The sequence below is a fragment of the Cibotium barometz genome, chromosome 43 (genome assembly GCF_041138505.1).
Source record: "Cibotium barometz isolate CiBa-2024 chromosome 43, ASM4113850v1, whole genome shotgun sequence".
Lineage (NCBI taxonomy): Eukaryota > Viridiplantae > Streptophyta > Polypodiopsida > Cyatheales > Cibotiaceae > Cibotium > Cibotium barometz.
In genome coordinates this window covers 6,000,381-6,021,481 of record NC_141088.1, presented here as the reverse complement: position 1 = coordinate 6,021,481, position 21,101 = coordinate 6,000,381, and the positions used below count along the sequence as shown (strand labels likewise).

Sequence of the window (21,101 nt, the reverse complement as noted above, 5' to 3'; positions counted from 1 at the left end):
CATTCCCTTATTTATTAATCTCTCTCAAAATGGCTATGATGACATAGTGCTAAGGCTACGCTAACTATGTAGTGAGTGATTTGAAGTTTGGCGTCTGTGGGCTGATTCGAGGCAGGCGAGTGTGACACAACGTCTCACAAGTAATCGGATGATATTTACACTTTTTACATTCGCATCCTATTCACTTTCACGATCCCCAATTGACCCTGATGTTTTGGTTATCTTTAGGAAGGGCACTTTAAAGTGCTTGAGCTAAGTGTGACAATATCATTAGGTGGTAGTGATATTGATGAAGCATTAGTAAATAATCTTCATGATTTTATCACTAAAGGATGCCTTGTTGGTAGTTGTTCATTGGAAAGAGGGGGTGAGTTTTCCATCTACACTATTAAATGGTAATCAGAATTCATGCAAAGTCAATTACTGCAATCAATAAACTCATGAAAAAGTAACTTGGATGGGATAAGAAGAATCCTATTAGTGGAATCGTAATGTGTAGAGCTTTAAGGCATAAAAATATGCACACATTTCATGGTATAATAGGTTATTATATAAAAGATCTAAACAAGACTCATTATAATAATGTGTCACATAATATTAGTGTAGAAGATATGGGAATAGAAATTTACATGCAATATGGTGCAAATGATCTCAAGAACAAAGTTTGTCTTACTCCAACAAACATTTTTTATAGAGCACTGATGTTTTGGAAGTTCTATTTAAAGCATCCTTTAGGTAATAATTTTTGCACAACCATTCATAAAATGATCAAAATAAGAAAGTACTACCCATCTTCTAATTGATAACACCATATCAAGGAATAGGAATGGAGCTACATAAAGTTAATGCTTTATGGAGGACAATGGTATATCCATCTAACACAACAATGAAAGATATCTTTGATATTTTTATTAACAAACAAAATTTTGATGCTTCACATCCAAGATTAGATTGGTTCATGAATAGATGGAAAAATAATGAGAATGTAGTTAACGATTTGAGGTATGCCTTTATTAAAGATGAAGAAATAGTAGAGGATGTATATAAGATAAATAAGTAAACAATTGAAATAATGGAGGAAGAGCAAACACATAGACCTGGTAAAGAGATAGTGAAAGAGAACAACATTAGTATAGATAGCGAAGGTGATAATAGTGATAATGAGGAGAACATCACAAGCTAGAATATATTCCTTTGTTCAAAAAAAAGAATATTGGTATTGTAATCACATGAAAGTGTAATAAATGACATTTTTAGTATGTTTCTCTCAATTGGGAATTATTATCATGATAAAGAATACTGGTACTGTAATCACATGAAAGTGTAATAAATGACATTTTTAGTATGTTTCTCTCAATTGGGAATTATTATCATGATAAATAAAAAATATTTATGGTTTTATTTCTAGCTTCCTCTTTTTGAATTGAGAGATATGATTTTTTCCAAAGAGTAGAGACATAACTTATGAGAAGGCCATACACAAGCTTGTGCTTTATATGGGTAATGCATGTTGTAAAGATGAGGGGGGTGTGGAGGAACTAGGTGTAATGCGACCATGCTTTTATGTGTTTACCTCTCACTTCTTGTTCTTCAAGCAAGAAACTCACCCTTTACATGGTGGTTTATGTGGTTCAAGCAATGGATCAACAAGATATATTTTGTTGCAAAGGGGCTCAAAAGAAGTGTCCTCAAGCACATAGAAAACTCTCCCTTTACATGATAAGTGTAATGCAGGCATGTTTTCATGTGTTTGCCTCCCACTTCTTTGTTCTTCGAGCAAGGAACTCACCCTTTACATGGTAGTTTAGGTGGTTCAAGCAATGGATCAATAAGAGAAATTGTGTTCCTCCAAAGGGGCTCAAAAGAAGTGTCCTCAAGCACAGGAAAGTTGGCAATTTTATATTTTCCACAATGTTTAAAATTATGACATTTATTATCCTCTCTTCCATCAATGGGTACACGTAAATAAGAGTCCCTTATAATCATGAAGACTTGTCATTCAAAATCTTATAGCACGTAAATAAGAGTCCCTTACAATCATGAAGACTTGTCATTCAAAATCTTATAGCACGTAACTAAGAGTATCTTCATGAAAGCAAATCAGAAAGACACACAAGTTTTAGCTTAGTAGCTCTCAAAAGAAACTAAATTTTCCCTAATAACAACTGAAGCTACTTTCAAGCACCCCAAGTGACCACATAGTATGATATTCTTATTAAAAATTGGGGGCCATTTCCCAGGGTGTCACCCATCCCAGTAGTGTTCACACTACTGTCCGCTTAACCTCCACCACTCTAATCCCTTCCAAGCCATAAAAATCGGTGAACGAGGGATGAGAATGGCCCTAGTCTTCTATTACTTATAAATGATCCCATTGCTTGGGACTCTATGCATGTAGGTGGCCACGGCCATGACCCTCCAACATCCTCCCTTAGTGGTTGGCAAGGACGTATGGTACCCAGAGGCTCTGATGACATGGGGATCAAAGGCTTCTCATAGTGTCAGTGATGTCACAGTTGCTACCCTTAGGATTTACGCACACAGCCTTCGTTACACGCATTCGGCTTGCGTTCATCCCACGTATCGACAAGTCGACCAACTCCATAAACAACATCCAAACATGTTCTCTCCTTGGCTTGGATACCATGTTAAAAATTGGGGGCCACTTCTCGAGAGGTCGCCCATCCAAGTAGTGTTCACGTTACTGCGCGCTTAACCTCCACCACTCTAATCCCTTCCAAGCCATGAAAATCGACAAAGGAGAGATGAGAATGGCCCTAGTCTTCTATTACTTATAGATGATCCCATTGCTTAGGACTCTATATATATAGGATGTAGGCGGCCAGTCCATGACCTTCCACTAATTCTTAGTAGCTCTCAAAAGAAACTAAAATTTCCCTAACAATAACAAAGAAGCTACTTTCAAGCACCCCAAGTGACCGCATAGTATGATATTCTTTCTAAAAAAACACTTGGCTTTACTCATGGCCCTCTTCAACTCCACAGACTAAAAAGTATTATGATCCCATGTCAGAATAGGCACTAGCAATATGATATAGCTAGATCCAAGAAAGGGACGCATGTTTCAACTTTTGTTTACGTGTCCAAGTATAGAGAATCCTAATTCATACTAAAATTGTTGACCATTCTATCTTGAAGTACACAATAAATGCCCATAAACGCCCAAAAAAACCTTGATAATTATTGGGAATATCCTTCGAGACTAGGCATGCCAATATTTCTCCTACTTTTTAGGGTCCATTTTTGCTCCTTATGTAGATGATGTTCTCCAAATATTCAACTTCCTCTTAGCATAAGTCTTATTTTTGTTGACAATTAACACATTTTCACATAAGACACCAAGCATCCTAAATAAGTGTGGTTCATGCTCTATAAACAGATACCTCATCAATGAAATCAACCATAAATTTACCCATGAATAGTCTAAAGACATCATTCATAAACATCAACATTAGGAGGCCCACACTTTATTACATGGTACTTATAATGACCAAAAGGAGTATAAGGAGTCTTGATAAATCTTTGCCTCTAAAGTTTCACTTTCCAAATATTTGTTACTCCATGTAACATGCATTAGATCTTCAAAACATGACACGAGATATCGATGTTTGGCACTTCTCTTGTTTAATACACATTCTAAGACAGTCATCCTTTGTTTTACCAACAAATTTAAGGAAGTGAATGGTGAGAAACATGAGTAAATAAGAGTTTCTACAAGGTACTCTATAATCAGTACTCTTCAGTCACTTTTGATACCTTGTTCTTCTTAAGTGTGACCAAACTCATCATGTATGAAACACTCTATCTTATGCTCCACATTTTTACACGCCGGCAAAGAAGAGAGTGGGCACAACAAAAAAATCCATGAAAAGTTTTTTCACAAAGACTTCGTTACATGATAAGTTGGATTTTCATTATCCTTTGTGTCCATGACACTTGGAAATTTATAAATCTAAGACTTCATTGTGCATCATAAGCTGGAGCCTCTGTGTCCATGACATTTAGAAATTTCCTATTACAACATCGAAAAGCCTGGTAATGGGCTGCTCAAACTAGGTCTTTAAAGACTTACAAATTGTTTTAACATTTGAGTTACAATAATTAAAGCACTCTTAAGAAGACATGGTTGATATTTTATGTGAAGTATCCTTTGCTCATGCACAAATTACTAGACATGCCCTAAAGTTTATAGTTTTCTTCCTTTTATGCCCCCTAGTACCACATTGAAATGTGTTAGCCGATAATGAGCTACTCAATATAGGTCTGAATACAAGCCCAAGGCTAATGACATACTGGTCTTATACATCTATCCTCTTTTTGTCAACCAACCTAATTATATATTTGCATGAAAAATGTGGTCTTCAGATTGAGCTTTTTTCATGAGCTAAGAACTCACAACATTATGGGTTGAGCCCGTATCAAAGACAACTTCTATTCCCTTCTACCATGATCTCCATTGCAATGAGAATTATTTTCAAAAATTAATATCCACAATTGAAAAATACTTTTTCTTCAAGAGCCTTGATCAGAGTTTGTAGCTGTGGCAATGTATAAGGGGATGCCTTGTTTACCAAATGGAAACATAAACTACTTTTATTAATGGTAATCTCAAGGAGAAGCAAGAAAACAATGAACATTTTAATGTTTAAATAATCTTCAGGTGTCTTCATCATGCATTCCCATAATATCAAACTGCACATTCAAAGACATAAATGAAACACAATATACACCATTGATAAAAGCTCTTTTGGCTAGTAGAAATGATGAGAGAAGAGGAGATAGAGATAACAGCATGTGCCTTTCTTATGGTGTTTATATGAAAGAAACATTCGGAGCTTACAAAATGAAGGAGTGGAAAGATTAAACACAAGTGGAAAATAGACCGAATCACCATCCGAAAAGTCTTGATCTTTGTATCTGGTAGGACTCCTAAGGGTTTGGTACAAGCTTCACCACCATGAGGCTTGTACTTACAAGTGGGGTGGGCTATCCTAGGCCTCCCAAAAATCCTTGGTGTTTATGTTGACACCAACATAAGATTGTGGAGATTATAATTCCCTTTTTCATCGAGTTAAAGAGAGTATGTAATGCTAAGGATTAATAATATGTGATGGATACAAATGCTAAGTAAGGGATTAAAGAATGATTTATGGATAATAAGCTAAGAATCATAAAAATAATATTAGTGCTAGATCAAAATGATTAGCTTAATCTACATCATACCTCCCTTTCCAAGATTTGAGAATACCCTGAACCTCAATTGGTCTGTTTGAGAATATGTAATCATGTGATATGCACGTGCCGTCTTTGATGACTACCTTCTAGAACTATCACCGAAGAAGATTATTTACAAGGACAGTTATGTATATTCAAAAGATTGCTTACATGGATATTATGTATATTAAAAAAAATGTTGATAGATTTTTACCTTACCAAAAATGTTCAAAAAGTATCATTTAGTACTTTCTATTCCAGATGGATATTCAATACATAAAGGTGGATGTCATGAGTGGCATGCATTAGGGTTTATACATTATCCATTGCAAAGGCCAAAGAGTGAGACATTATCTACCATGAATGCTAAGGTAAGTGCGTGCTATGAAAAAGGTATTATCATAAACTAAAATGTAGAAACACAACAGTTGAAGAAAGAAGGCATATTGAGCAATATTTAAACTATGAGATTGAGAGAGTAATAGAATATAAGGTCTTATCTAGGGGGGAGATCTATAAGATTGGAAATAAGATTATGGCTGGTGAAGTGTAATATTGTAACATTAGTCTCCATTGTGGGGTATCGAAAAGCATGCATAACGTCTATTTTCTCATTTTAGTGTAATGGTGAGTTCATGTTATTTTTTAGATTAAACTACTGCAAACAATCGATTGTGGTTGAGAGAGGATTTGAAAGCTTAGATGTTGATTGTACCAGTTGTAGCTAAATTGAATGCAAACAACTAAAACAAACAATAGAGTAAACACATGAATTGGACAATTACATTTCCTCGATGAGTGGGAGAGTCCCCTTTTACACAAAAAGCTTGTTAACATTACAATCCCTTCCATATGGGATAACTCACACACAACACAACCTACATTCACATTAAATAACCCAAATTGAAACCACTGCATTACAATGGGCATCCGACTCCTCTACAGATTGTGCCACTAGCATGAGTGTTTGCAAAATGTGTATTTGCCATACACATGGAATTGCATAAGGCCAATTAGTTCTTTACTTCACAAGTTTATTTCCCTTCAACATGAAAGCAATGTCATTACAGATGGGATAAAAGACTAGAGATTGAGAACACACTTGATTCAACCAAGTTGTGTTGGATGCATTACACGACGGCTAACGAGGAGAATGATATTGTTGTAATGAGACTCTCATTTTGATTTATTTTGCTTCCCACCAACTGATCTAAAATATTCAGTTATTAGAGTAGTGAGTCGCACAACAAAACAAGTGAAAGTAACATGGTTGAAAATGATGCATGGACAAGAAAAGAGATGGAAGGTAGCAATGAAGGAAAATCATTAGAAGAATTGGCGGCTATGAATAACAATCAATGATAAATAAAAAGTTATAAAAATAAGGAGCATGTTAATTGAGGGAGAAGCAAAGGTAGTCCAATCATGTGGCAATTGTAGCTTAGTTTCTTTCAACAATGCTTTTGGGTCATCGAAAGTCTATGATTCCATGGTATGTTTCAATGTATGAGGTAGTTCATTGAGTTTATGTCATTTGATTCCTTATAGTTTTCATTTGATATGCTTGCATGTGTAATATGTTCTCTTAAGACTAAATTTATGCATGTTCGAGATGGCAACTATAAATGTGGACATGGTGGCAATGCTAAAGAAAATGATGTGTAAAGATAAAAATTCATTTGGTCTCATGAACACAACGATAAAGGATATGAAAAGTGTTCTAAGCTCAAAAGAAGGTATTTTTCTCTACATGGATGATGTCATCTCGATATGTAATTTATATGCAAGACATGTGTATGGTCATTTTTCTCTATGTTTGGATGATATGTATATTATATGCAAAACATGTGTATGGTCATTTTTCTAAATGTGGATGACACCATCTTGATAGAGGATCTTTAGAAAAAGATCTCAAGTGCTCACTGATAAATTTGAGGAGGTTAATCTTCTTACCATGCCAGCTATTAGTTTTGTTATTGGTGTCTTTAGTATGTTTTCTAATAAGACTCACCAAAATCAACTATGTAGGTGGTGGCTTAAGCGTGTTCTCTAATAAGACTCAACAGAACCATGTATGCAAGAGTTGAACTTCATCTAGTGTACTCAGGCGCACAATCTTAAATATGCTACAAGTATGTATTTTGTGACTCAAATTGGGTGGATGATTTAGATACAAGCCATTCAAGAACAAGGTCTTGCTTTTCTATTGCTTTGATTTATATTTCTTGTACCATCAAGAATCAACGTAGACTTACACCCTCATTGATAACCCTCATTGATAGAGGCTAGAGTACAAAGCTCAACTTTTTATCATGTGAGACATCAAGTTTTTAAAGGATTCTACATAATACGAGAGTGGTGCATAAGCATACCACAATGTGATAACAAGAGCTATATGATTTTTGCTTGAACCATTTGTTTCTTGCTTGCATACTTGCTTACACAAGGATTTAATCATCACGACTTTGTGCACAGGCACCAATCTCTTAGTGAGCCACTAATTAAGACATGAAATGCATGGAGGGGTAACTTTTCTTTAAAGTGTCATGCACTCATTTTCAAGCAAAGCAACCACCTCTTAGTGACCCATTAATTAAGATATGAAATGCTTGAAGGGGTAACTTTTCTTTAAAGTGACCTACACAAGGATGTGATGAGAGTTATGTTGGACGGGGGAGGATTTCCATTCTTCAAGCAACCTAGTGGAGGCCCCATTTGAACGGAATATCGAACCAAGCGAGGCTAGTACTGGGATATAGGAACTTGTACAAGCAAGCCAATTAGCTTGCAAAGCCATACACAAATTAGTAAATTATCATGACAATCTTTACATGTACAAAAACTCTTTCATGTTAAAGAAACATATCAAGATACATATACAAGGCTCATTATATAATACAATTATTTGGGCAAGAAAGCCAATTGGATTACAAAACCATACACAAAGTAGTAAATTATCATGATAACCTTTACATTATGCATGTGTGAAGACTATGTGAAACATAACAACAAACACACTAAAATCTCAAAGCACAACTTTTCCGTGAATTATAAGACTTTTGAATGTGCCATCAAGAAAAAAAACCAAAATATTAAATAGTAGATATCTATCAAACCCAATCTATAGTGAAAAGTCATGTCATAACAAAGAAAATTAGCTTGCAAACCCATGCACAAGGTAGTAAATTTCTCAAGATAAATCAGCATATTATGTATGTGCAAAAACACATTTATCTTTAAGGGTACACATAAAAACAAGCACACAAAAAATCATCAAGAACTACTTTAGATATAAATATATCGTTGATACTTACCCAAATTAATTTCATAAAAAACAAAGCACATAAGACCCCTATTAAGGTGAAGAAAGAAGTCATGTTACCAATGGATTTGTGAGGTTCCTCTAGCCTTATAAGGCCTAACTCAACTTTAGTTTTGTAACTGTGGCATGATGGATGAAATGATGCACTTGCACGTGCAGCCGAAGAACCCTCAAGAATACAAAGTAAATGTGCTTGCAAGGTAGACACTTTTCACTCCGTCTCTTTGTGTGTAAAATCCCCTCGAGTACACTTTGGAAACTCTATCACGTGCACTATATTATGGCTTTGGTCTTTGAGCTATTAGTATTTAAATGGTAGGCATGCACTTCATTCTACAAAATCACACTTTGCCCCTTGCAAGTTTAAAGCTCTTTCCATGTGCTCCTTGAAAATTTTGTTCTCCTTGGCAACTCCACAAGACATGGCATACAAATTTCCTAAGATAGACCAAACCATGTGTCTTGACATGCTACAACCATCCTTCGAAAATAAAACTTGCAAAATTCAAGTAGCCTTTTTTTCTCCATTGTTTATTAATAAAGTACCCCAAGCCAGTTTTCATGACCTTGATGCATGTCCAAGAACACTAATAATGGATTTACCCACTTTCCATGTGTGATGCATTTATACCGTGAAACCAAATAAACTACTATGAAATACCTAGAGGATGTTGATGGCTACTGTTAAAGCAAGCTCCAATTAGTTGTCGTCTTGATGGTCAATTAGTTCACCACATTGAGACTTGGTTTTGGATTATGGACTCAACAATTATCAAAATTTGAGTGTATACATCGTTACCAAGACTCAAAGGTTTTTCCAAAGTACAGATTGATGGAAGCTCTCAATGGACTCAACCTTATACTTTGAATGGATTTTGGACCAAGTATTGTCACATAGTTGAGTTTGGAATGTTGTATTCTCTAAATACACAAACTCCGTGGCAGTGCAAGGCAATATTTGAGAAGTCCATTATGGATTTGGATCTTGAATGAGTCATGGAAGACTCTAGAGGGATCTGTCCAATGGGCTTCACTCCTGTAAAACAAGGCTGAGGAGGAGGGAAGTATGTTAACATCCCTTGCATGGGCATAAGTTGATGTCTATGGAGCCATATATAATAAGCAATCGGCTATTGAGAGAACTAAACAATTATCCCATGTGTATGCGCATAAATATAGCATCCAAGCCTAAATAAGTACGAGGACTCCTCATAATTTTGTGTCAACCATGCCTAGAGTGGGTCTAGGTGTAGATTATCCACGAGGTGGATGCACACATTACCAAGCATCTAGGTTGGAACTGTTAGCACATTCATCCCAAGTTTCTGCTCATGGTTGGAATTTTCCCTTTTGGTCCCTTTTCATGGCCCCTCGTTGTGGGTTGGCCACCCTATTTTTTCATTATTTCTTGCATTTTTTCATTATTTTCTGGTATTTTTCCATTATTTTATGGCATTTTTCCATTATTTTCTAGCATTTTTCTATCCAATCGGCCACCTTCATAATGTCCAGTTGGTCAGCTCTAGGTGTCAAGTGGGCCGGCCCTCTTTACCTATTTATACGTGGGCTTGCCTTGTCTCTTTTTTCATAGTCTAGTCTTCCTTTTGTATCCCTCAATTATAAGACCTTTTATGTCTCTTGCTTGGGACTGTTTCAGTGCAGTAGCATAGTTGCTTCATATTTCTCTCTTGCACTCTCTCTCAACACACTCAAGTGCTTATATGCTATTGCTCTATGCACTCTTTCAGAAACTAAGGTAGTGTAGGATACACATGGTAATAGTTGGCCATGAGGTGGTCCGTAAATCTAAAGGTATCATGGGTAAGGTGGTACTACACGTCCCTCCCAAGCTCGAGGGTGGCTTAGAGAAGCAAGACTATAGTTGGGAGGTGAGCCCGTCCATTACTTTCATTGTGTGACCTACGCTCTAGCAAGATGATCACAAGAGCGCATCACGAGGATGTCACACATTTGCTAATCAATGCCTTCAAGGATGAGGATGTGTTGCACTTAGAACTTCACTCAAAACTCATCCTTAGAATGTCCCCTTTGCCTATACAGGCACACTTTTGCAAAATAATAGTTTTACGAGAACAATTTTTTCCCATGAAAAATCTACTGCACCAACACCACCAACAAATCCTCAACCATTGGAAAGTATAACATGTACCCTCATGTCATGAGACACATGTATCGGGGTCAATGAGTGGAGAGTAGGCACACTATATTTGAAAATCTAGAAGGTAAAAGGAGCCCTTTTCTACTGGTTTAAGAGAGGAAGAATAATATTTGAAAGACGATCGATGCGACTATAAAATTATTTTTAAGGATCTAACCAAAAATGAAGAACACATGTTCACGATGCCCACAAGCTGGTCTCCAGATGAACAAACGATTCCGCCATCGCTTTGATGTGGTGCGTTTTATTGATGTAAAATTGAAATTAAATAGCTGATTAGAAGGTTTCCCCAAACGTATTTCATTCTCTTCTCTCTGCGGTGGATAAGGTCAAAAATCACAGCTTTGTTAAAGAAAGTTTTTTTTTTTTTGCCCCCTCCTCCTGTTCATGCATGATGCACCCACCCATACGGCCATACCGGTTTACGCCATGTCCCTGTTGCTTGCATCCTCCTTGAGCCTTGAATATACCACAACTATCTTATTTGTACACTCTCTCTACCCTGTCAGTATTTCATTTTTGCACTACACAACCAGGAGAGCCCTTGCTCACATACACCGTCATCGTTCAGGGATGGTGGGAATACACCCAGATCCATTCGATAAAGCATAGAAGTTGAAAAAGCTGGGCTTTGTATTTGAGAGAGAGAGAAAGAGCCGTGCCATTTAATGTGGCTGCCTAGGGCAACTAGGCATCACAAGAGTACACCCTCCTGAGAACACATCTTCAAGATTTTCTGTTCTGTTTACCTGCCTTACCTTCACCTTCATAGCAACCTTCAAGGTAACGATCATAACCAACAGTCCACACTGGACGACAGCGATGATGTCTTGAGATTTGGACAAGAGACTTTCTGTTTCCACACACTTCCTTCACAGGGATGATCATGCGCTTGCCTTCACACTACTAGGAATGCCAGGACACTCAAGAGTACTCTCTCCCTGGATGCTTGGCACAGGCAAAGTGCTCTAACTCTGTGAAGGACCTTGCAATTTCAAGTCATGTCTGGCCTGTCCTGCTTGTGAAGATGGCAAAGTGCACCCACCAAGATCCTAACGCTCATGATTTGCTTGTGTGTCCAAGCAGATGCATGTGAAACCCACAAGAGTTCTCGCCAGAATGGATTAATTGCCTGTCACTTCACTTGGTTTACGTCTTGTTACAAAAATACGGTGTCATTGTGTCCTCTTGAATCTTGTAGGAATGCTTGCATCCCTTCTACATCACAGTGTACATCCAGGTTTCACTCAGTCAGCATGGACCCTCCACATGGTCAAAAAAAAACATGTCAGCCACAAGAACAGAGGTCATGATGCCACAGTTGAACAGCAATGATTATGCACAATATGAAGCCACAAAGAATATACAAACCAAGGGAGAGAGGATAAGTTCAAATTGAAGGCATGGGGGTGAGGATTAGACATCTCTGTAGCCACTTTATGTAAATACAGAGTGATATATTTTAATCGAGTGCAGGTTACAAGACCTCCCATGCTGAGACCCAAACTTTTTAGTAAGAAGTCTCTCTTAACTACAGTGGCCCTTACGGAACACATCCAAGGGTCAATGCAAGTCTTGCACCACGATGTCAGAGATGCCATTGACTTTATTCTCTCCCATAAAGAAGGGAATGATATAACATCACCGCAATAATCGCATGCGATTCAAGAGCTACAATCAATCCTATATACATCCACTTAACTTGATGGAAATCTGCACCATAGCAAAATGCAACCATATTGACAGACTCCAGATTATCAGCTAAAGAGTTGTTCACAAGATAAAGTATTACGTTGGCACTAATCCTACCAAATGTTTCATCTTAACCCTTTAATACAAACTAAGCTCACAGAAACCACAGCCCAAGACATCCTGAAATCTCTTCCAGAACTAATTGCTTGAAGTGTTGGCATTAAGAGCTGATCGATTCACTTTCAAGGGCACTATTTCATGCCATAATCCTCCTCTTGCAGTAATCCATCCTGAAACATTTACAAAGAATAAACTAATGACCCTCTAGAATTTTGAAGTGCAGCATGCTTCTCCCCATGGACTTTCATTGTATCAGCTAGAGGTATCCATGAGCTTGTAACGTTTTTCTTGCACTCCAGTGACTCCCATCTGAATCTCTATGATAGTGTGGAGAGGTACCTGCTTACGATCAGAAAGTGGAAGAAAGCAATCAACAGAAGGCAGGCTTTCAAACAAAGCTATTGGGAACAATTTAACAAAACAAGCTTTTGCCCATACTGGGAAACCATAAGCATTTTAGTGCAGAAAGCTCTTGTGAGATTTTGACATGGCATGATATAATGTTTATAACATTCTTGTGTCTTCATGCAAGGGTACCATGTTCTTGAGAGCCATAGATGCATTTGTACCTGCCACAGTTGTCAGAGGAGAGTTCATTTCGAGGCACCAGCACAAGGCAGTGATGGAGATTGGTCCAGAAAACATTGTAGAGGATAACGGGTCTAGTTGTGTATCTATGAGTCTAATTGTGTATCTACGGGTAGGATGCTCATGGATAAATTTCCACGGATAGTGTGGACTCCATGTGCAGCCCATTGCTTGGGTTTGCTTATTGAGGATGTTACCAAAATTGGGTGGGTCAGTTAGATCTTTAACACATCTTGCAGCATGGTGAAATTTGTCACAAAGAGGCCCAAAATTCTTGCAATGTATCGGGCTAATAGTAATTTAGATCTTGTCAAGCCATCAAAGACCAGATTTGCATACATGTTCATTGCAGTTGAGAGATTGGTCAGAGTACACCATGCGCTCGAGTACTGTTGTCTCTAGAGAGTGGCAGGCTTGGGAGGATCGTAACCAGCGCAAAACAGTGACATTTACACGGTCAGGGATGAATGCTGCATGGTGGGCAAAGGCCGAGAATCAAGTGAAGGCAATTCAGCCTTTTTACTGTGTGCTACACATCACTGACAGGGAGGACAACACTCTTGGAGTTCATGGACAGGATCAGTGAAGCACTTAACTGCTGCACTGTCTTGTCAAATGAGAGGTAACAAATGATCATTATGGACTTTGAAGTTTACAATGTACAACCATGGCTGTTTTTCCCCTTTTTTGAATCATGCCATGGCTCTTTTTAGGGTCCAGGACATTCAAGAGGGTGTGGAACCGTCGATGGGCTTGGTTCCATAAACCAATCCATGCGGTTGCCCATATGTTGCACCTTGTGTGGCGCAATGAGGACCAATACAACAATGAGGAAATTGAAGAGGGAGGACAGGAGTACATTAATCGGTGGTGGACACGAGGTGATGTTAATCTTTTGAGACAACTAGAGGAGGAGCTTTTGATTTTTTACAATGGTAGCCATGCTTTGGTTGGGTAACAACTGTCAATGAGAGACTCAGCTTCAGCCTGTCTCTTGATGAAGAAATATGGGCTTAGCACTCATATGGTGAGTCTAAAACTTGCGAATCCTGATTACATGTATCATAATACATGATACTTACAGTGTTTCTTGTCTTCTTAATGACAGAAACACATTGCCATTACTATTCTCTCACATGATTGCAGCTCGGGTCGTTGTGAGAGGAGCTAAAGTACCTGGGCCCTCTTCCATACAAAGAAGAGGAACAAACTGGGCACTACTCAATTGGAGCGGTTGGTGTATTGTCATTGCAACCTCCATCTCATTGAGCAAAGAGGCAACCCCATCGAGCCATGTCAAGTGAATGTGGACAAAATCAACATTGAGAAGATAAAGGATGTTCTTGAGTTTCCTCAGGATGGGCGTGAAATCTATGCCATGCTCTTTAAGGAAATGATGGCACTGGCTCATAGGATTCGATCACGTGCGGGAGCAGCCAGTGCTTGTACCAGTGCAGTAGCAGAGACCAGGATGGCTACAAAGCTTGAGGATGATCTAGATGAGCGCCATGAGACATCTTCGTCTTATGGCATTGAGTTAGAGACATCAGAGGAGTCAGACCACGAGGATATGGAGGATATTGAACGCATAGAGGATATAGATCCTTGAGGCTTGATCTCGACTCCGGAGTCATGAATCATGACTTCTTGGATCATGGACATTTATTTCTATCATTTTGTATCAGGCATGTTTTATTTATTTTTATCATAGTCATTGATGATTCAGTCTTGAGAACTCGTGATCATTTATGTCTTGTGCATTGCTAGTAGCTACTAGCCCCTAGGATTGCTAGCTCTTTGACCTTTTTGATTTCAATCTTCAGATATGCCATATGGCATATCATTGGTCTTTTACCTTTGATACTTTGAAGGTTGTTTTGAATATTGTCTCAAGGCATATGCATCATCATTCATGACTCATGCATGGTAACTGGTTTCATTTAAATTGTTTTAACTTGTCTTAACTAGTGCACACCTAGGTAACGAGCCGAAAAGTCACTTGATAATCTTTCAATAACTATGCTTCATGCTTGACACGAACAGGTGATAGGTGTGAGCCAGTACTCAGGAGTCAGTACTCAAGAGTCAAGACTCATGACTCAAGACTCAGGTTGTATAGATGTATGCAAATTGTTAAGTGCATATCAAGGAGTTTTTGAGTGTATCAAAGTGCTGTGCATGCTCTTATAGCTGTAGCAGCAATATTCAGTATTTTTGGCCCTTGCACATCCCCCCCTCCCCCCTTGTATGAAACGTTTACGAAACTTCTGAGAAAATTATGAAACATTTCTAAAACGTTTATGAAACTCATTTCATGAAACACCTGGCTACTATGTATGGGAGGCTAGGTTGGGGCAATTGGTACCAAGCAAGCTCACGGTACTTAGACCTCACACTCAAAGAAAAGCATAAGTGAGCTTTTTCTTTTTTTTGTGTTAAATTGGAAGGAGGCTTATTCTTGAGCTTCAGCTTTTAAAAAGCACAAAACTAAAGCAAGTGCGCTTTTTTAAACTCATTCCCCTATAAATGCAGCCTCTCCCTTCTTGTTGTCTCATACACACACATTGTCCAAGATCTACGTATACCATCTCGAATGTCTTGATCTCTAAAAGCTACAAAAATTCTCCTGTACTAGAAGTACATGACACTACAAATTGCTTGTCCATTAAGCGGACTAGTCTGTTTGCCAACAACTAATGCACGATGCCATTTGGTATTACAATGGAGTTGTGTTGTAGGTCTGTGCTAAGATTGTTTTGGTTGGGCCTGTTGCACTTTTTAAGACCAGATGTCCTATTGGGATTCAACTCTTAGATAAGAGTTGGATTGATAGTAAGCAATCGGATCTTTGTAGCAGGGTCTACAAGAGTGGAGTCTTACACTGGCCTAGGTAAGCGGCTTGAGTAGATGCTATGAACGGATGTCCAGATCTGAGGATTCACTTATGGAGATTTGTCTGCTTATGCCTAGGATTAAGGCTAGGGGGGTATGCTAATCTAGGATTAGGATTAGGGTTAACCCAAGATTAGGGTTAAGGCTTAGGGAAAAAGACTCTTGTCTTCACCCCAAGTATGCAAGCATCCCACACAGGGGAGCTACAGTGAAAATCTCATGTGTAAATCCTCTTTTTAATGGTTTTTATGCCCTAAAAGAAATTGCCCTCTGTTTTGTATTTGAGTTTGCACGTCCATACTATAGTAAACAATGACCATGTTGACACTAAGATGTTCTCACTTATTCTTTTTATGCCAGCCAGCCTTATCTAGGAGGGCACCCAGCTCTAACACAACTTTCCCAAAGTCTCCAAACTGTATGGTTTTAACACCTTGGTAGATTTTTTAAATTCAATATACGATCTGAAAAGAAACACCAGATGCCTCTTATTTCTTCAAGTATGCGAGCTGCTATGTCATCTCCTTCATGACCGGCGGTCAATCAGCCATTGCCTAGTGCCTTGCTCTCACCCTATTGTCAACCAGCCATTGCTTGCATCTACATGAAATGTTTGTTGGAAAATGATTCACTATGGGAACATTTGTATCCTAATTTGTAATGATGAGTAACTATTTATGCAGCACATAAGGTTTACTACTAGACGCCATTGAGTTCATACATCTTCTTGTGAGTAAAATGCACCACTCATTGGCATTCCACTTGTATACGTAAAAGTTGGATGGTAACTTAAGTAAATACCTAACTCTCATTCACAAACAGGCCCTAGCATTGATTTGTAGACAAGGAAAGTTAGAGGCAGTACATCAAATGAAGAAGCCATGCCATTTATTCAATTGACCAGCTTTCTACAACTCTACAACATAATGAGTGAGATATTGTACCGAAGAATACACAAGCACCATACTTTGCCGTTCAAATTTGCCATATCGGCATGTCCTCATTCATTTTATGTCAGCTCTATTTCTGATTAATTTTAACAAGCCCCGCGCAACACACTCTACTTATGTTATAAATGCATGCCACTGTACTTATGCTGGCAGCATGAATATTGTGACTCACATTGACTCTCTGAGATGAAAATAAAATAAACGTTCAATCCCCTCACTAACAAGTAAGCCTTTCCTTGAGAATACGTTTCCTATGCAAGCGTACGAAAAAAATTAACAAATTGTATATCTTTCCAGCAATAACTTCCAAAAGCCACTCAATGTGTCCCAAAAAAACATTCATATAGGACAAGGATATAATGTATGAGAAGGTTGATGTTGCAAAAATTTAATGAGGTGTTTAAGTAGCTACCTCAATATGTGGTACCTCCTTCAAAGGCTTGTCCGCAAAGTAAGCATATAAAGCACGTAGTACAGCCTGTTAAGAGCCAAAAAGAAACAGGAGCAATCAGACATTTACAAACCAAAAAACATGACAACGCAGATAGTACACACCTGATGAGCAATAACAACAACAGGTGATCGCTGCCTTTCAAGCTCAATGATGACAGGTTCCAACCTAGCAAGGCCAGTGGATTTTCAGATCATGCAGGTATCTGTATATTTTAAGGTATGTTATCTTTAAAAATCCTGAGGATGCTACAAGATTGGGACTTTCCACCTTTGAATCACGTCAAGATAAGATTCTCCACGAGGATAGCGATACCTCAACTTGTCAAGTTTTCGTGCCCTGCAGCAGAAAAGGAGTCCATTTATTATGCAAGGCAAAAACATGATGCAAGCCTCTCTACAAAACTGCATATTATTTGTGTCAGCAGACACATCCTTGACCTCGTTACTCAAACATGTACATACCCTGCAGATGCAGTGTCAAGGAGCCCCCTCCCCTCTTGTGCATGTGCCTGCTGCCCTTCCCTGCCTTGCGCAAAGTCTCCACCCCTTCCTTTTTCTCCTTCAGCAGTCTTGCTGCCTGCATCTCTCTGCCCCCTTCGTGTTGCTCCTCTCTCCCCTCTTCTTCCTATGCAGCCTTTCTCCCTCCCAGATGCGCCTGCCCGCTTTTCTCACTAACCCGTCATGGCACCCCTGGCGTCCACGTGCCCCATCATAGCCTTGCCCTGCCTTCTTCTCTTTTGTGCTGTCATCACCCTTTCCTGATCTTTTACGCCCCCCGCGCACCCACCGCCGCCCCCCCCCCCCCCCCCCCCCCCCGGGGCCAGCTGCTCTTAGCTCACCTCTTTAACCTTCCTTTCCTTCCCTCTTCAAAAAAAGGCCCATCCCGCCCGTATACCGGCCTTGCTGTTTTTTCTTTCTGCCTCCCTTTATCCTATTGTTAGTACATGCCATGCAATTGGCATTACAGAGTCCACCAAAAAAAAGTTTTAGTAGTTCTTTGTGGTGCCCTTTCTGAGTGAAGAAGGGCAACACGTCATCATCTTTTCCAAATGCTGAACTAGCAGAAGCATTTCAGCTTTGTGGCATGTTTGATTTGCAAAAGGGCGTGAAAGGGCCACAGAGTGACAGTAACTGCAGCAACCGAGGACATCTGTGTGACCGTAAACATCCATTTGTGATGGCTGGCACCGTTGTGAGCAGCATGAATCGTCATCTTGTCTATCTGTGAGGACATCAACGAGCAAGAGGGGTCTCTGTGACAAGCACAATTTTGTGAGCTGCATCAAACAGTTGTGGCCAGCACAATCTTGACTCTTTGTATGCAAGTGTTTGAGCCTCTCAAATCGGTGTGGTGGGAAGCGATTCTTCAGATTGGTGCACTGAAGAGAGGACAAAAAGGCAGCAAAACGGTGCAGCTAAACCAGCAACTTGAACCGCAGAGAAGCTGCCTGATTCCGGGGAGGAAAGAATGGTTTCTCCCACACACTCCTTCCTTGAAAATAGGAGGAAAAGTGTTGAAGGTTAAGTTAAAAAAGTAACTATTTTTAACCTTTTGGGCTAGCTTGATGTTGAGTGTGTCTTAAAAGCTGTGGCATTATTGTCTCATTGTGTATGAGTTGTGTAAAAAGCCATATCGTGACAGCTTCCAGATTGATCGCTGCAGCGCGTGTAGCCCGCTGCCCCCTGCGCCTCCCCCTTCGCAGTCGCCGCCGCCTCCTCCCCCTCCTCCTTCACCCGCCTGTCCCCGCAGCCCTTCCTCCCCTCCGCCTTCACCCGCCTGTCCCCGCAGCCCTCCCTCCCCTCCGCCTTCATCCCGCCTGCCCCCCTCTGCCCCCCGCCTGAGCCAGACCCTTCCGCCCCCGGCCTCCCTCTTCCGCGCCGCCCTCCACTTCCCCCCCCTTTCTCGCCTTCTCTGCGCAGCCCCCCCCTCGCCATCTTTCTTCCTCCGCCTCTCTCCCTCCCCCCCGCCCCCCTTTTTCCACCTCCTTTCCCCCCCCTCCTTGCGTCGTCGGCTTCTCCGCCCCCCGTCCCTGCCTCTCCCTATCTCCCTGCCTCAGCCCCCCCATCCCCCCCCCCTTTTTTGTTTTTTTCGGCGTCTTCAGCGGAGTGGCGTGGTCTTTCTTGGGTTCGTCTCGTCGATTCAGCCAGTACCTGGTCTTTTTCCCCTAGGAGGACTCCATGGCAGCCTCTCCGTCAGCCCCGACCGATACAGGTCTTCGACTAGACTTCTCAGATGCAGAGCAGCAGCTTCTCGCGTCCTCCGTTTCTTCTTTGGAGGCCTCCTCCTTGGTTTGCAAGGTGGTGGGTAGCCGCCCAATGCGGAGAGAGTTACGCGACCTACTTCAGGGTAGCCTCATCGGCGAGACTGCCAGAATCGTCAGCGTGGATTTTTTAGGCCGCGGCTACTACCAGGTGGAGTTCGAGTCCCCACCAGCAGCTCAGAGGGTGCTGGCTCGGAGCCCCATTGCCCTACGCTCCTCTCGGGCGTTCTTGGCGCGATGGACACACGGTTTCGACCCATCGTCTGATCCACTGGCAGGCGCGACTGGATTCCCCATCACCGTCTGCTTTCCAGGTCTCCGAAGGGAGTACTTGCCCCTCCTGCCGGCCATAGGCAAGGCTTTCGGGCAGGTGGTGGAGGTGCCACAGACCGCGGCTTCAGTGGTTGCTCGGGCAGCAGGACTCCCGGCCATTCGTGTTGTTGTTTCGTCACCGGAGTCCCTCCCGAAGACGATCCTCCTCCCTTGTCTTTCTGGAGGACATCTGATTCAGCGCGTGGAGTATTCGGGCCTCCCCGGTCAGTGCTTCATATGTCGGGAGATGGGCCATCTCGCACGCTCCTGTCCCCGTAAGGGGGCTAATCCTTCACGCTTTGCTGCCTCTGGACCCCCTGCGGGAGACCCGAGAGGTGGCCATCCACCTCCGAGACCGGACATCTCTGGCTCGTCACAGCAGGCGCCACCATCGGACGAGCAGGCTCCGGCGGAGGACGCCGCACAGACTCAGGAGGCTGGAGGCTGGCAGGAGGTTCGCCGGCGGAAACGCCCGGCTCGCAGGGACCGTCGCAGACGCCAGCAGGTAGCGCAGGCTGGCGGACAGGATGGTGGACGGGCGACTCCGGCTGGCCCACAGGCACCTACCCGCATTTATGCTCCAGTCAGGGATAGGCGGCCGGTAGGTCCCACCCCGATGGACGAGGATTCAGTCTCAGTGCCCGTTGCTGAGGCCGATGGAGGAGTCTCCCACGTGGAGACCCCACTCCCGCCTCCCCCCGCGGGGGGCCCCGCCCCCTCCTTGGAGCGTTTCCCTGAGGATCCCCGGCCGCACTCTGCGACCCCCGGCTCCCCTCCCCCCCACCCGGAGAGCACTCTTCCCTCCTCCCCCCCCGCCCCCCCCCTCCCTCCTCCCCCGGCGGCCCCCCCTGACTCCTATCCCCTGGCAGATGCCTTTCCATCCTCCCCTCGCTCTCCCCCCTCCTCGCCGCGCGCCCCCATCCCTCCTTCAGCCTCTCCAAGATACTTCGCCAAACCACCCACTGCCCCGGGGCAGCGCAGCTAGGTAGGCCAGAGTTCAGTCCAGCGGCTGTTTCACCGCCACTCCGGGCCGGTGGAGATGGCGATCCTCGCTTCACCCGCCACAGAGTTCGCCCCAGCCTCCCCTGGGGGGCCCC

General features: G+C 41.6%; 1 protein-coding gene across 2 annotated transcripts in view; it reads right to left on the bottom strand.

Annotated features, from left to right (window-relative positions):
- Positions 1 to 12,172: 12,172 nt before the first annotated feature.
- F2KP (fructose-2,6-bisphosphatase) overlaps positions 12,173 to 21,101 on the bottom strand; it is a 166,965-nt gene continuing 158,036 nt past the window's right edge. For both annotated transcript variants that reach the window (XM_086781401.1, XM_086781402.1), the window contains 4 exons: positions 17,700 to 17,768; positions 17,534 to 17,597; positions 17,391 to 17,456; positions 12,173 to 12,887 (listed from right to left, as the gene is read on the bottom strand). In XM_086781401.1, the coding sequence (XP_086637527.1) occupies positions 12,801 to 12,887; positions 17,391 to 17,456; positions 17,534 to 17,597; positions 17,700 to 17,768 (286 nt within the window). In that variant the 3' untranslated portion in view covers positions 12,173 to 12,800. The remainder of the gene's footprint in view (positions 12,888 to 17,390; positions 17,457 to 17,533; positions 17,598 to 17,699; positions 17,769 to 21,101) is intronic.